This window comes from Theobroma umbraticum, unplaced genomic scaffold (assembly GCF_002168275.2).
Source record: "Theobroma umbraticum cultivar Fairchild unplaced genomic scaffold, ASM216827v3 scaffold_44.0, whole genome shotgun sequence".
Lineage (NCBI taxonomy): Eukaryota > Viridiplantae > Streptophyta > Magnoliopsida > Malvales > Malvaceae > Theobroma > Theobroma umbraticum.
The window spans coordinates 6,493,542-6,506,819 of NW_018397255.1; the positions used below are offsets into that span (position 1 = coordinate 6,493,542).

General features: G+C 31.8%; 2 protein-coding genes across 5 annotated transcripts in view; both read right to left on the reverse strand.

Annotated features, from left to right (window-relative positions):
* Nucleotides 1-2,481, reverse strand: part of LOC110409116 (protein trichome birefringence-like 14) — a 7,680-nt gene extending 5,199 nt beyond the window's left edge. Inside the window, exons 1-3 of one of the 3 annotated variants that reach the window (XM_021418355.1) lie at nucleotides 2,171-2,481; nucleotides 868-1,025; nucleotides 392-669 (exon numbers count right to left, since the gene is read on the reverse strand). In XM_021418355.1, coding sequence (XP_021274030.1) covers nucleotides 392-656 — 265 coding nt within the window. In that variant the 5' untranslated portion in view covers nucleotides 657-669; nucleotides 868-1,025; nucleotides 2,171-2,481. The remainder of the gene's footprint in view (nucleotides 1-391; nucleotides 670-867; nucleotides 1,026-2,170) is intronic. The other 2 variants (XM_021418354.2, XM_089782415.1) reach the window with 2 other exon arrangements.
* Nucleotides 2,482-3,089: 608 nt separating this feature from the next.
* Nucleotides 3,090-9,055, reverse strand: TBL14 (TRICHOME BIREFRINGENCE-LIKE 14). 2 transcript variants are annotated; one of them, XM_021419193.2, is made up of 5 exons: nucleotides 8,925-9,055; nucleotides 8,604-8,830; nucleotides 7,169-7,369; nucleotides 4,787-4,982; nucleotides 3,091-4,208 (listed from the first exon to the last, which is right to left on the reverse strand). In XM_021419193.2, the coding sequence occupies exons 2-5, from the start codon at nucleotides 8,761-8,763 to the stop codon at nucleotides 3,380-3,382; spliced, it is 1,386 nt and encodes a 461-aa protein (XP_021274868.1). In that variant the 5' UTR covers nucleotides 8,764-8,830; nucleotides 8,925-9,055; the 3' UTR covers nucleotides 3,091-3,379. The 2 variants fall into 2 exon arrangements, with proteins under 2 accessions (XP_021274870.1, XP_021274868.1); XM_021419195.2 differs by lacking the exon at nucleotides 7,169-7,369 and having other exon boundaries at nucleotides 3,090-4,208.
* Between the last annotated feature and the right edge of the window lie 4,223 nt (nucleotides 9,056-13,278).

A 13,278-nucleotide genomic window follows, 5' to 3' on the forward strand; every position in this document is an offset into this window, starting at 1 on the left:
TCTGAAAGTCCTTTCAGACTTCTTATATGCAGCACATCCTTACTTCTCTATTTCATCATTCAAACTCCCAACTAGAAATTAGACTCCTTTCTAACCCTCTTTCCTATTATGCTACACAAAAGTTAAATTTACCGACATGTTGGTCATTAACTTTTTCATAGCCTAGTATAGTACAAGCACCTTATCTAAATAAATTTACCTTTCTGACGGTCACGACCATAGCTTTCTTTTCTTCATTAATACCTCATTTTCATTTTAGAGATAAAATTTCCTTCTCATGGAAGTTCTTTAATATACAAGAGATAAGATTAAAAGTAAATTCAGAGATAGATACAAATTAATATAAATTAAGGATCAGGAAACATACATGAAGAAGACCCTATAAACTGACCTTGAGCTGATTGAGAAGGGTCTGTAAAGTGATCTTCAGCTGATGAAGAAGGCTCAATGAACTGATCTTCACGTGATGGAGAAGATTCTGCAAGCTGATCTTCAGCTGACAGAGAAGACTCTGCAAACAGATCTTGAGATGATGACATAGTAGATACGGAGGAACCTTTTCTTGAATGCCGTAGGAGCATGGCCATCAAAATTAGCACAATAAGTGCAATATAAATTTGCTTCCATCCCAAGATATGATTGTTTCTAGCTTTCATCTCTGCTTATGCTCTAAAACAGATATGGATTCCTCAGTCAGATATTGAATCTTCAACTATGTTTTTAATAAGAAATTGAACTCCATAAAATAGGTTTTAGAAAAAATTGTCTATTTTCCCAAAGGCTATCTTTATGATTTATGATTCAAATATAACTTCATTGCAGAAAATTGATACTTTTTCCCCTCTTCCAGGTAATCAGAAAGACTACCAAGAAATCTTCCTGCTGCATTTTCAAAATTTTCCCAGTCAATCTTCCTCCTCCTGTCAATAAAATCTTAATTCCTCTCAGTTCTTTACCAAAACTCTAAAATTCATGTTTTCTTCTTTGAGCTCCATTATAGTTTGCATCGTAGCTTCAAAGGTTACCTTTAAGGTGAAACAACAAGAAACAATAATGACTTCTGGGCAATGGCAACCCTCAAAATGAAACTAGCAATAAAGCAGTAGGGATTAGCAAAAGAACCAAGAAAACACAAAAGGAAACTGAATCTGTGAGCTTCTAGATAGCAAGATTCTTTGCCATATGGAAAGACTTTATTAAGTCTATTGCATTGTACACTTGGAGTAAACCAGAAATTTTAGCCCTAAAATGCACATAAATCTCCATTGAATTCAATGCTTTGATCTCATTTCTCTCATAGTATTAGATGATAAAAATGTTTCAGTAATAGTAATAGGAGAAAAAAAGAATTTTTTTATATAGGGAAAAGGAAAGTTAAGGCAGGTATAAAGACAGCAGAACAAGTACTCCTGCTTGACCATTCACCATTTTCAAAATACTTCATCTTTGCTCCTTCAATATTGAAGATTTCTATAAGATATAGGGAATACCATTATTATTTTGCTCTTCTACAGCTTCTTTTATTCTGGGCAAACTAAGCAGCCATCTTTTACTGTATAACATATACTGCATACTTCCCATACTACTAGTCCAAAACATATGCAATTATCAAAAGGGAAGTAAATTTCTTCAACTAAAAGTAACAAAGCTACATTCATAACGACAAACTACATTACACGGATTCTTCATTTTATCCACACATATCCAAGTTTGACACTTCTTCTACACTTTAAATTCCTATAACACTTAGATCCTCATTTATAAATGTATAAAAAAAATTGCTAAAAACATTGCACATCTACTTATCTATGCCTAATACATAAACATATCCATGTCAGATCCCAAGTCCATGTAACATAGACTATAAACTGTTGTTGAAAACAAATACATAAATTTGTTTAATAAAGAGCTGATGAGATCTTAGATACTGTCTGGTTCTTTATTTATTACTTCCTTTTTGCTTTCAAAACCAATCATTAAAAAAAAAAACCGCACTGTTTTATTTTATTTTTATACAGAATAATTATATTTTAATTATTTATATATTTTTAATCAACTAAACTTGCAGTTCAAGAAATTAAACCAAGTTACATAATAAGCCATAACCAAAGAAATTAAAGAAAAAGAAAGAGAGGAAGTTGAATGAATTGGGCAATTGCAGATTGCATACCAGAGTATCTTGTCTCCTTGTTTTCCCGGAAAATCCCAGGCATGGGCTGCGTAGAACGTTGAGGCATGAATGCATTATGTATGGGATCTGTGACAAAGAAAGAAAAGGAAACGAAGGACATTTTGAAGCATGAAATAAAAGGGCGATGGCACAGGAACAGACTTCACATTCACTCCTGTTTGGTGCAAAAAAGTTCAACGCAAACGTGAAACCAAACTTTCAAATGGTAGTGTCATGACAGTTCCATGGATTTAGAGCGCTTTTAATTTCAGTCCCCTTCCTGGCAGCAGGGCTTAAAAATATAAATTAAAAAAAAAACCGCCGAGAAAATCAAAAACCATTGGAACAGTGGTGTTCAGTTTGGCTCGCATTTTTAATATATTCGATTGGAATACTCATTCGGTTCCATTTGTTTTAATTAAATCGAAATTATTGGACAGGAAATAGTTATTTTATATGTAAATTCAAATAAATTAATTAATCTTAATATATTTTAAAATAAAAAAATAATCCACGAATAGAATTGAATTGATAGAATAATTCAATTCGATTTCCAAAAATATTTAATTTTTCGTTTCATTTTCACCTCATTTTCAAATCATTACACATTGACCGAACTTTTTAGTTAAAAACCGATCGAATCGTATGCACCTATTTGACAGTCTTAAATAATTAGGCATTGTCATAGCAAAATGAAGATTGGAATGCAAAATAAATAAGAATTATAAACCATCAATTTATTTAAATATAACTGAGGGGACATGAGATAAGCCTTTGATGTTAGCGTGGTTTAATAATTTTATTATGAATATCTAGCATAATCATGTAAATAATTAAAAGTTATATATATTTTTTTAAATTATAGTAGTAAAATACGGTAAAAATTCCAGGAAACGGCAGCTAAATGAATATAGTGTTTGAAACATAGGAAATAATAAGAGATGAAGATTCCCTTCTTTTCTTTTCTTTTCTTTTTTTTCTTTTTATATATTAATAGTGCCCCGCTGTACATACATGATCAAACTAGTAATCATGTTCACTGATGACAGCCTCAGCATGTTCAAACCAATCTTACCTAAAATTAAGGTTTCAGATGCCATTTTCTCAGGTAAAAAAAAAATTAAATGGAGAAAATGAAAGAATTGAGGTTATTTAAACTGGGAAGAATACCAGCTTGTGTATCGTGCCTTCATAAAAATGCATCCGGCCCTATATCTGTGCAATAAGGAGTTCGTTCCAGGTGTCTGGTACACCAGGTAGGCACCAATGCAAGCAATCATTGATACCCTGAGTTGGCCTAATACTGTAACCAGACATGTGAGCTTCATCTCTGAGTTGAGATATGGCGGTTATATCCAAAATCTTTACCTTTGTACCCCTAACAGCACTCTCAACTACTTTGTCAATAGATTCATCCTGCAAGACCTCGCTACCTCCAGTCAAGGGTACTGTATTATTGCAAGTACCCCCAGTGTTCCAATCTCCATTACGGAAGTGCCTTGGAGAGATGGTCCTAAAGAATGCTTTCAGTCGAGGGTGTGAGGGAAGTTGTGAATCTAACCACCTGACAACAGTATGCACTGTGAAATTCTTGGCATTCCTAATATCTTCAAGTTCTTTATTCTCATTGGGCTTCCCATTCACATGCATCACCCAACGGTTTGCTGTAAGCTTCCCTCTGTTCCAGTGGTGACCTGTATTTAGAACTAATACATCAAATCGGTGAAGGAATCGTCTTAGGAAAGCTGGTGGACGGTCCAAATGCATGGCAATATCAGAGGCTTGGTCTGTGCTGTTAATAGGCACTAGGTCAGAGAGGCTTGCCGACCAATAATACAAAATGGTGGTGTTTGTATTTGGGAACCGATAAACCCATCCATCAGGACGCTTGGCTCCACGAGGTTTGACAAGTCCATATTCCCTTGCAACATCTTCAACTTCTGGACTCTCCTCCCCACCAGAGGCCATACACATCATGGATTGGAACTGCTGCCTGCCTAAAGAATCTCCTATAAATGCAATTGTTTTATCCTGCATTCTGAAACTTATAGCCATAGTTAGAATAAAACAAAAGAACACCTATAGATAGAGAACTTAACAAAATTTAAAACCTTTTGCATAATCCTGATAAAAATTAAGACAGTCGCAAAAGAAAAATGCATCATAAAATGAGTAAATTTCCAGCTTAGTAGTGTAGAAGAAACCACAATGTAGTTACCATCATTAATCTTTATTAATTCTTATCTTTTCAAAATGGTGAACTTAGTCAGTAGTGAAAGTGAGATGTGTTTAGTACTAAAGAAAAAACAGAAAAAGAAAAGTGACATGAGAGATTAAGGAGAGATTTCATTTTGACAGAAAACAGGTAAGCATGACTCCCATCCTGATAAGAGCAATAGCTCATCAAAAAGATCTTTTTCTTTCTTTTTTTTCTTTTGTGACATAGGCTCTCTAGGAACGATAAAATATAATTAGATTAACCAAATATTACACAAAGCTGAATGGATCTCAAAAACTAGTAACAAACCATATTAAAAACATTAGGAGAAAAAAGAGAGGAATGTTGTGGAGGGCATAGGAAGCAGCAATAATAAAAAGCCATAAACAGAAGCTTACCTTCTCAAGAATGAGAACCGCTCAAACTCTTGCATTTTACAATTTTTGGGCTGCCATCGATATCCCTCAAAAGAGAAGTCTGTCCGTTGGGTTAGTCTACAAGCCCACATTCCTGATAGCCACTGTTTACATCCAAACCCAGAATAAAATGGCCGCCTGCTGTCAGCAACCCATCTACCCCTGGCATAATTACAATCTGAGTGATCAAAAAGAGGAAATACTCTTAGTGATACAGAGAACGAAAGTAAATACGAATGAAAATCTCAAATCTGAACTAGTGAAGCTTCTCAATAAATTTAAATACTGCAAACATACATGAAAACATCGAAAGCTGCAAGTAATGTGCCACTAAGAGAGAACAGGAATTATAAAAGAAAAAAAAAATAGAAGTGAAAGAAGACCATAGAGATATTTAGGAATGTCCCATTTTGTTAAACTGCAGTGAAATTTATTTCATAGTTTTCCATATAATTTAAAATACTATTTTGGTTCTTTAGTTTATGCAAGCCATTAGATGGACAAGAAGAAGTATTACGCCCGATATTAAACATTGGCCTCTGAGATATTTGTTCACTTAGAATAGCTGACAGTGAGCCATATCTTGAGATTTTCTTTCATTAGGCATATATTGTTTCTATTTCACTTAGCTTCATTTAAGTTTTGCAGATTACCACATTTCATTACTCTTATGGATTGCAGGAGAAGGTAATTCATCACTTCTGGCCACATTCTGAGTCATGTTATTGACTCTCATACCTTCCAGGAGAAATTCATTGATCAGGTATATAGTTTCCCATTCTGCAATCAGAAGTTCTCTTAGACACAAGAAAGCTAGAAGACTTTCTAGATCAATTAATAAAGAGCACAAAAGTTTAGCAATTCTATCCCTCAAAATGAGTTTTTGACACTTGAAGGACCTCAGAAGTGATACCAGGAATATAATTTCCCTTTTCTTTATTAATCTTTCTGTATTCTGCTACAAGTTCAACACACAACCAGACCTTTGCTAACAATCTTGAACCAATACCATAGACTTAAAGCCTTATTTTTTCTCCACTACGTTAACTGTAAATGACTAATCAACCCAAGTATTGTCTTCACTTTCCTACAAGCATCCTGAAACTTGGCTTCCCTTAGGTCATACAAGAAGCCCATGAAACCACACCCCCTAAAAACCTTTTAAGTGCACAAATTAATACTAATTAGTAGTTGTGAATCCCCAAATTTAGCAGCTGAGCAGATTCAAATTTCAAGTAATCAGGTGAGAAAACTGAATCATTTAAATCCCAGCATAAACAATCAACCCTTTCCCTAACAATGCCCCAAAAGTTCAAGGCTTTGACAAACAAGTAATTAATTACACCCACCCTGTATCTCATATTTACTACCTCCAACTTTTAAAGTGATTGTGAGAGAGAGAGATGAAGAAAAGCATCAATTATCAGTACAAAGTAGGTTTAATCTAGATGCAGCCACATGATCGATCAACAAAATAGTTAAACCCACATTTCCCAAGATCACCCATTAGATTTTGTACTCAAACCATTTTTAAAAAGGCTTCCTGAAAAGCACTTCAATTCATCTCCAATTACAATCAACAGCCAATGCACTTCACTTACCTAGGTCTAGGTGAAGAAATATTCACTCTGACTGCCTAGCATCCGACCAAACGTTTTTATATACTCAAGCGCATTTGTGCAGGTGATTACAGGTTCCCCTTGAAAGGGCCCAGTGTTCTTACTGTCCGTTGGAAATAAAATTGGAGAAGATCGAACCATCAACTAAAATTATAAAAGCAAGCACTATAGAAGTGATGAAGTAAACTTGCAAAAGTCTAAAAGAATTGCAAAAATCAGCCTTTGAGTGCGGCTGTAATATTATTTCTAGCGTTTCCATGGTTCAACTACTTCTAGGACTTAGGTTAGTCTCTAATTCCATTAAGAATGGTTGTCAAGCAACCACACTAACTATTTCTACAGTCAATTTCTAATTCCAAGGCACTAGCTCCACTTAAAGGTCAATGTGCCTTCCTCCACCAAGGAGGCGCTATGGTTACCGCCATCCAAATTAAGAGATCACAATGGAATGCTAAAACTAATTAAAAAATTATAGCATCGTACATAAACAAAATTACGTAACAAGTTTATTATGGAGCAAAATCAATTAATTTCTACCCTTGCACAACTAAGCAAACCATATAAAAGAGTGTTAGTGCTAATACAGACTGCTAAAAAGCCAACTCTCTCAACATGGTTATTCTGTAAGTTAGATTAGAATTCAATCAGGCATTGTGATAAGAAGCCCAGTGGAAAGAATAAGTTGAGTTTGCATACAAGAGAGTTGGAAAGTTTACTTAAAAACAAAAGCAATTTCATTCTCAACCTTTGTTTTTGGAGGTGGATAACTCCTCCCCATCACTATCTTTAACTTCAGAAGTGAATGTAGTTATAGACGTTGTTGGTGAAGCATTATGGTCCCCCACCGTGTTTGTTTCTTTTGTCAGCATTGACTCATTTACTTCCTCTCTATGCCCTTTAGGGCTCATGGAAACTGAAGAATTAATTGGTGGATCCACAAGAAACTCTAAGTGAAACAAGAAACAATAGGAAAAGTCAATGAAGAATTTAAAATTAAGTTTAAAAAATGTTGCTGAATCCAAATATTCACAGATAATATATCTAGTAAAGTAAATAATGGTTCAAATCAATCAAATATGACCCAGCAGCAAAAAATGTGTTTTTGCGTAGCTACTTTTACAACCTTTGGTGTCCACATGGCATGTCATATAGTCCCTTGGATCATTTATTCATCCTTATCAAAAAAAAAAGTACTTTCCAAGTACCAACTAAATAGGAGTTCTATGATCCCAACAGTATTCTGTTAGCATCTGTTTTGATTTTTCCCAAATTAAAAGATATAAGGACATGAGAGTTCATGAATCAAAGGGCTAATAATATAATGAATCTGCTATTTGGCACTTATATACATGATCTCAGTGGCTGCTACATTAAAATATTATGTTGTCAAAGAATAGTGATCTTTTCTTTTGATCTATGTCATCGTAACTTCTTCACAAAAACATTTATAAATTAACAATCTCAAGACTAACAAATGCTAGTTTGACATAAAAACAAAAATATGAAGATCAATTGAACAATATAAGAAATATACAAAATACATATCAATGAACCTCAATAAAATGTAACTCATACTAATGAAGCAGGCAACATGGATTCTTTTTCACAATTTGGCACTTTGAAGGCTCATACTTTCTGTAGAACGTTAAAATCGATCATGTTATTTCTACCATCCTCGCCTCTTTTTTGACATCCTCTTGTGCTTTTTACACTTTCAATTGCCATAAATAATATCAGTTCAAAAATGCATTCAAAGGTATTTGAACAAAAACATTTTCAGGCACAGAATTTCGTCTTTATCGTCCCCATTCAGTATAATCCAAAATTTTTCATGCATTCCTAAACCTACTTTTTCTTGCATCATAACTCACCCATCCTAAACATCCGCCTTCCAGTTCCATTCTTTTGTCAAACCATGTTGCTTCATCCACATGAAACATCAATTGAGAATAACTAGCCGGGTACTGGATTTTCAAGGATCAAATCTAAGAGCCAAATATTTCTCTCTTATCTCAGATTCATACCCTCCCTCTCAGCACCTTTTTTTTTTTTTTCAAATTATTCTGTTGTTAGCTCCATTTTCTTCTCAACAGTAACCAAAATTTTAAAAAACAAAAGTTAATTCTACATTGTTCTGCAAAGATATGCAAATTGCTACTGATGAAGTGGGGAAAACAAACCTGAGGAAGGGAGTCTAAAATTTTGTTGGGCCAATAGAAGGGTAGCAAGAAAAGGATTCTTCTCCCAAGCCCAAAGCATTACAGTTACAAAACCCAGAGTAAGCAGAGCAATGGAAACATGGGTTCCTTTCAATATGTTAAAATTGCATCCTTTCATCATCCCTGCAATCCTTCCACAACACCTTAAACACTAATAGTAACTTCAACCTTCTTTAAGGAGGCTTCGGCTGTATTTGGAAACAAAATTAAAGAAAAAAAAAAAGAAGTTAAGTAAATGATTAATTACTAATGTTAAAAACAAAAAATGAAGAAGAGAATAACCTGAAATTGCGTTAGCCTCGTCGTCCTCCTCCTTCTCCTCAACTTTCTCTTTCAATGGATCGGCTGATTTTGGCAGTGTTTGAGCTTTGATAACGAGAGATTGCCAGACAGCGACAGACAGAAACTTCCCCATTTTCTTTTAATTTCTAGTTATGGATTTTATGAATTTTCTCAGGTCACGTGTACGGAGGATGTTTAGCTGACAATTCAAACCAATGGAATAGCAACGCGTATTAAATCTCACCGATGGGCATACGTGGCAAGTTTTGATTGTGATTGGTGAATGTGAATTGGTGGATCTAAGTACACTTGATAGAAAATAAAACATCGTTCGAGATTCCATTTAAAAATTAAATACATTTTTTTATTAAGTCAACAAAGATTCTTACTCGTTAATCGTGATATTAATTATGTAGATGGATCGGTACCAGTTAAATTAAAAGGTCAAATGACTCGATAACCCTCAACTTTTGTATCATTTGTGAAATTAAGTTATCCTAATTATGTTATATTCAATTACATCCCTCAACCTTGATCATCATCATATTTCATTTACTAATTTTAGTTGAATCACTAGCTCTCTCATATTTGCTCAAGGTTTGAATTGCAACTACAAATATTGGAAGGTAATTCATAACTTATGCACGCCCATATTTGTTTTTTGACTTCATAGGAAATTATGGAATTCATTTTATATTTTTTTTCTCGTTCATATTCACAGGTTTTTTTTATATTCACGAACAAAATATTATTTTATAACAACAAATTGATATTCATTTTTTTCATTTTTTTCAAATTTAAATTATTCAAATCGAATCAAATTCCCTAAATGGATGTCCAATTTAAAATTTAAATTCAACATCTATAGTCATCGTTTACATGTATTAAATCACCAATAATTTATTTATTTGTGTGAATATTGATTAAATTTTAAAAATATATTAAAACATAATAGATAAAATACTAAGAGTAATGGAGAGGGAGTCCGAACCCAAACTTAACGAAGTGAAGGAAGGATACGACACAAGGACAACCAAAGAAAATAACCAAATTAAGGACGACGTTTTGTAGGCTATACACTTGCTGGTATCAATGATATGCATTATGCAGGACAGCAAGAGCAAATGAGTCCGGCAAAGTCGGTTAGTAAGTTTGAATTTTGATGGTGCCACCACGTAGCAAAAGCAGGGACCTTCTATTGCATTATTGGCTTAAACTATAAGTATGCAAACAAATATTGTTAATTTACTTTAAGTTATTATAATCCAATTTTCAAAGTTTTTAATCCAAAATATCCTTTAATAAACTTCACTTAACAAATTCTCCCTAAATATTGTCTTATATATATATATATATATATTAACACCTCAATAAATCTAGATATTTGGTTAAAAGAAAAAAAAATCAATACTTAGACATTTGGGCATGTGTGTGTATATATATATATATATATTATTTGATTTGATTGTTTCGAGAGTTACATTTTATAAGTCATACATCAAAATTAAATAATATTTCACAAATATTATTTTTTATTATATTTAATAAAATAAATTAATTAATAAACTAAACAAACTAATAAATCATTATAAATTTAAATCAAATTTATACACGATAAAATTTGAATACAATTAAGAGATGATATCGCTCAACATTCAATTCAAATAAAACTACTAATAAGCCTATGTAAACTTTAATTTAAACCTTAAGATATCCTTATGTTGTACCTTATCTTTAGATAATGACAATCATATCAACTTCTATTGTACTATAAATACATGGATAAGCAATAATAGCAATTTATCTTTTTCTGCCATTATTATCCTAGAATATGAAATTTAAAAATTATAAAACCTTTTAGCGTTAAGATAACATTTCATTAGTCGTTTGAATGTGGTTTTTATGAACCAATAAAATGTATCAAGAGAAAAATCAATTCAAAGTTTCTTACAAAGTTTTATTGAACTAAAGTGAATTGATTTAGTAGTTTAGATTAAATAGTAGTAAATATTTTTATCTATTTATATTTATTAAATAGGCAAAATAAAACGTTATCGTTTTGTAAGGAAGACATTTTATACATAACTCGACAAACTAATAAAAATAAGAAATAATTTGATTAAAAAAACTCTTAAATGTAACCATTGGCTTTGATTGGATTAACATGGTTTATTAATTTGTCCGAATTTTATTCTATTAATCATGAGATAACAAATAAATAACTGTGAGATTTAGGCATAATGACACTAATTCCCATATCATAATGCTTTTCGTACACAAGATTTGACTTGTGTTAGCTATTAGTGTCAGCAAACCCGTCCACTAGATGGTAATTTCTCCCCTAACAGTTTATTTTGTCCTTTTTTTCTTGTTTATTTTGTCATCTTTGATGCGCCATAGTCAAAAGTATTCAACTTTAATCTCTATAATTAATTAAATATTGTAAAACAAGTATATTCATATTTTAATTCAATAATAAATATAAAATGAAAAGAATTAGAAATTAAAAAAATTGACCAATTTGAAAAGTCAAAATGCGGCAAGTTAAGTGAAATAGAGGTATATATATATATATATATAAAATATATAAAACTTATTAAATATGTTATTTCTTCTATCCTATTTTTTATTTTTTTAATTTGATTTTGGTATACCTTATATACTAAATTTTTTCATAAAATTGACGTTTTATGATTGTTTTTTAAAAAATAATTTTTAAAAAATTATATATAAAAATAATAAAACTATTGAATGCTAAAAAAATGGAGAATTATGGAAAAAAAGAAGAAAAATATGAAAGAAAAAGAAAATACTTAATAGGGTTGGGCGTATAGCCATACTATTGTTTAAATATTGGAGTTGAACCAGTATTAAGCGTAATCAAACGCGGTTTTACAAACTTGTGGTGACCCACCCACACCAACAACAACAAGCTGTCTTCCCGAACTGGAAAGATAGTGGCCTGCACTGCACACCTTCACATTGGCGACTCGACGCAAATCTAGAAGGCAAAGAGAACAGACAGCGCTGACAGTTCACGTCGCGAACCAATCACAGCAGCACCGTCATCATGTGAACGGTCATGATTTGCTGGGGGCCATTACACCGCAATCTAGTCTTGATCTCCTAATGAGGTGTGGGACCTGCATTTGAATTTGTCGGCGCATCACCCTCCTTCCTTTTCACTGCTCACTACTCAGTGTCTCTCTTTTTCTTTTTTTGGTTTTTTGTTTTTATTTATTTAAAAAATATTTAAAGGTTGAAGTCGGTGCGTTTTGCACATGGCGCTCGATCCAAAATTCGCCCACAAATCGACATTCATTGGTCACACTCCCTACTGCCTAAATTACCAAAACATCCATGTAATCAATCATCTAACTTCAAAAATATCAAATTAAAAATACTATTACTTTTTAAGATTAAGATCAAATTAGTATATTATACTATTTTAACACAACTTCAACCAAATTAAACATAATAAAAAAACAGCATTAAGAATATGATAATATAATAAAATTAACATTAAGGGTTTTATTTTGTTCACATTTTAATTTTATTAAAATAATAAAATTCATCATTTTAATTTTTTCTTATTTAATTTTTTTTGTTTATTTTTGGATATACTAGTTCCAAGAAGAGTACTTCTTTTGACATGTATGTAAAAAAAAGCGAATAATAAAATTTAGCGTTGTGGTGGATGATTATTACCTTTATTAAAAAAAATAAGATTTAAATTTCAAATTATTCTTCTTACAGCTTCTTCATCACACATATTAAAAAAAGTGCACCAATAATTAGTGGAAAAATTCATTATATTAGTGTCATTGGTGAATAAAAAGATATAATACTTTGTTTGTTATTATGAAAAGTGAAAATATAATTATTTTAAAATTTCGCTAATTTAATGAAAAAAAAAGCATATAAAGGCAAGTATTAAGTTATATACCTGACATATACTTATATACATGACTTATGGTGTAGAGAAATAAGAGGATCTTAGGATATATACTATTTTTCCTTATATAGATAGATTAGCAACTTGAATTCTATGAAAAAACAACATTATTATCTTTTAACTTTGCTGTTATTTTGACAAAAAATTTTTTATTTATATCAAACTCAAAGATAATAAATAATATATATCTTAAACTTCATTCGATATTATATTATACTCTAATTTGTTTATAATGGGAGACTAATAATTAACTGAAAATTTTTTAACTTAGTCAAGTTGATCCAGGTGGATTAAACATTAATTGTTGTTTGGAATTCAATAGTGGCTCACTACTTACAAGTTACAATCTTTGTTTCGTCTTGAAGCATACATATCTACATTTAATTTGCAGTAATTAAA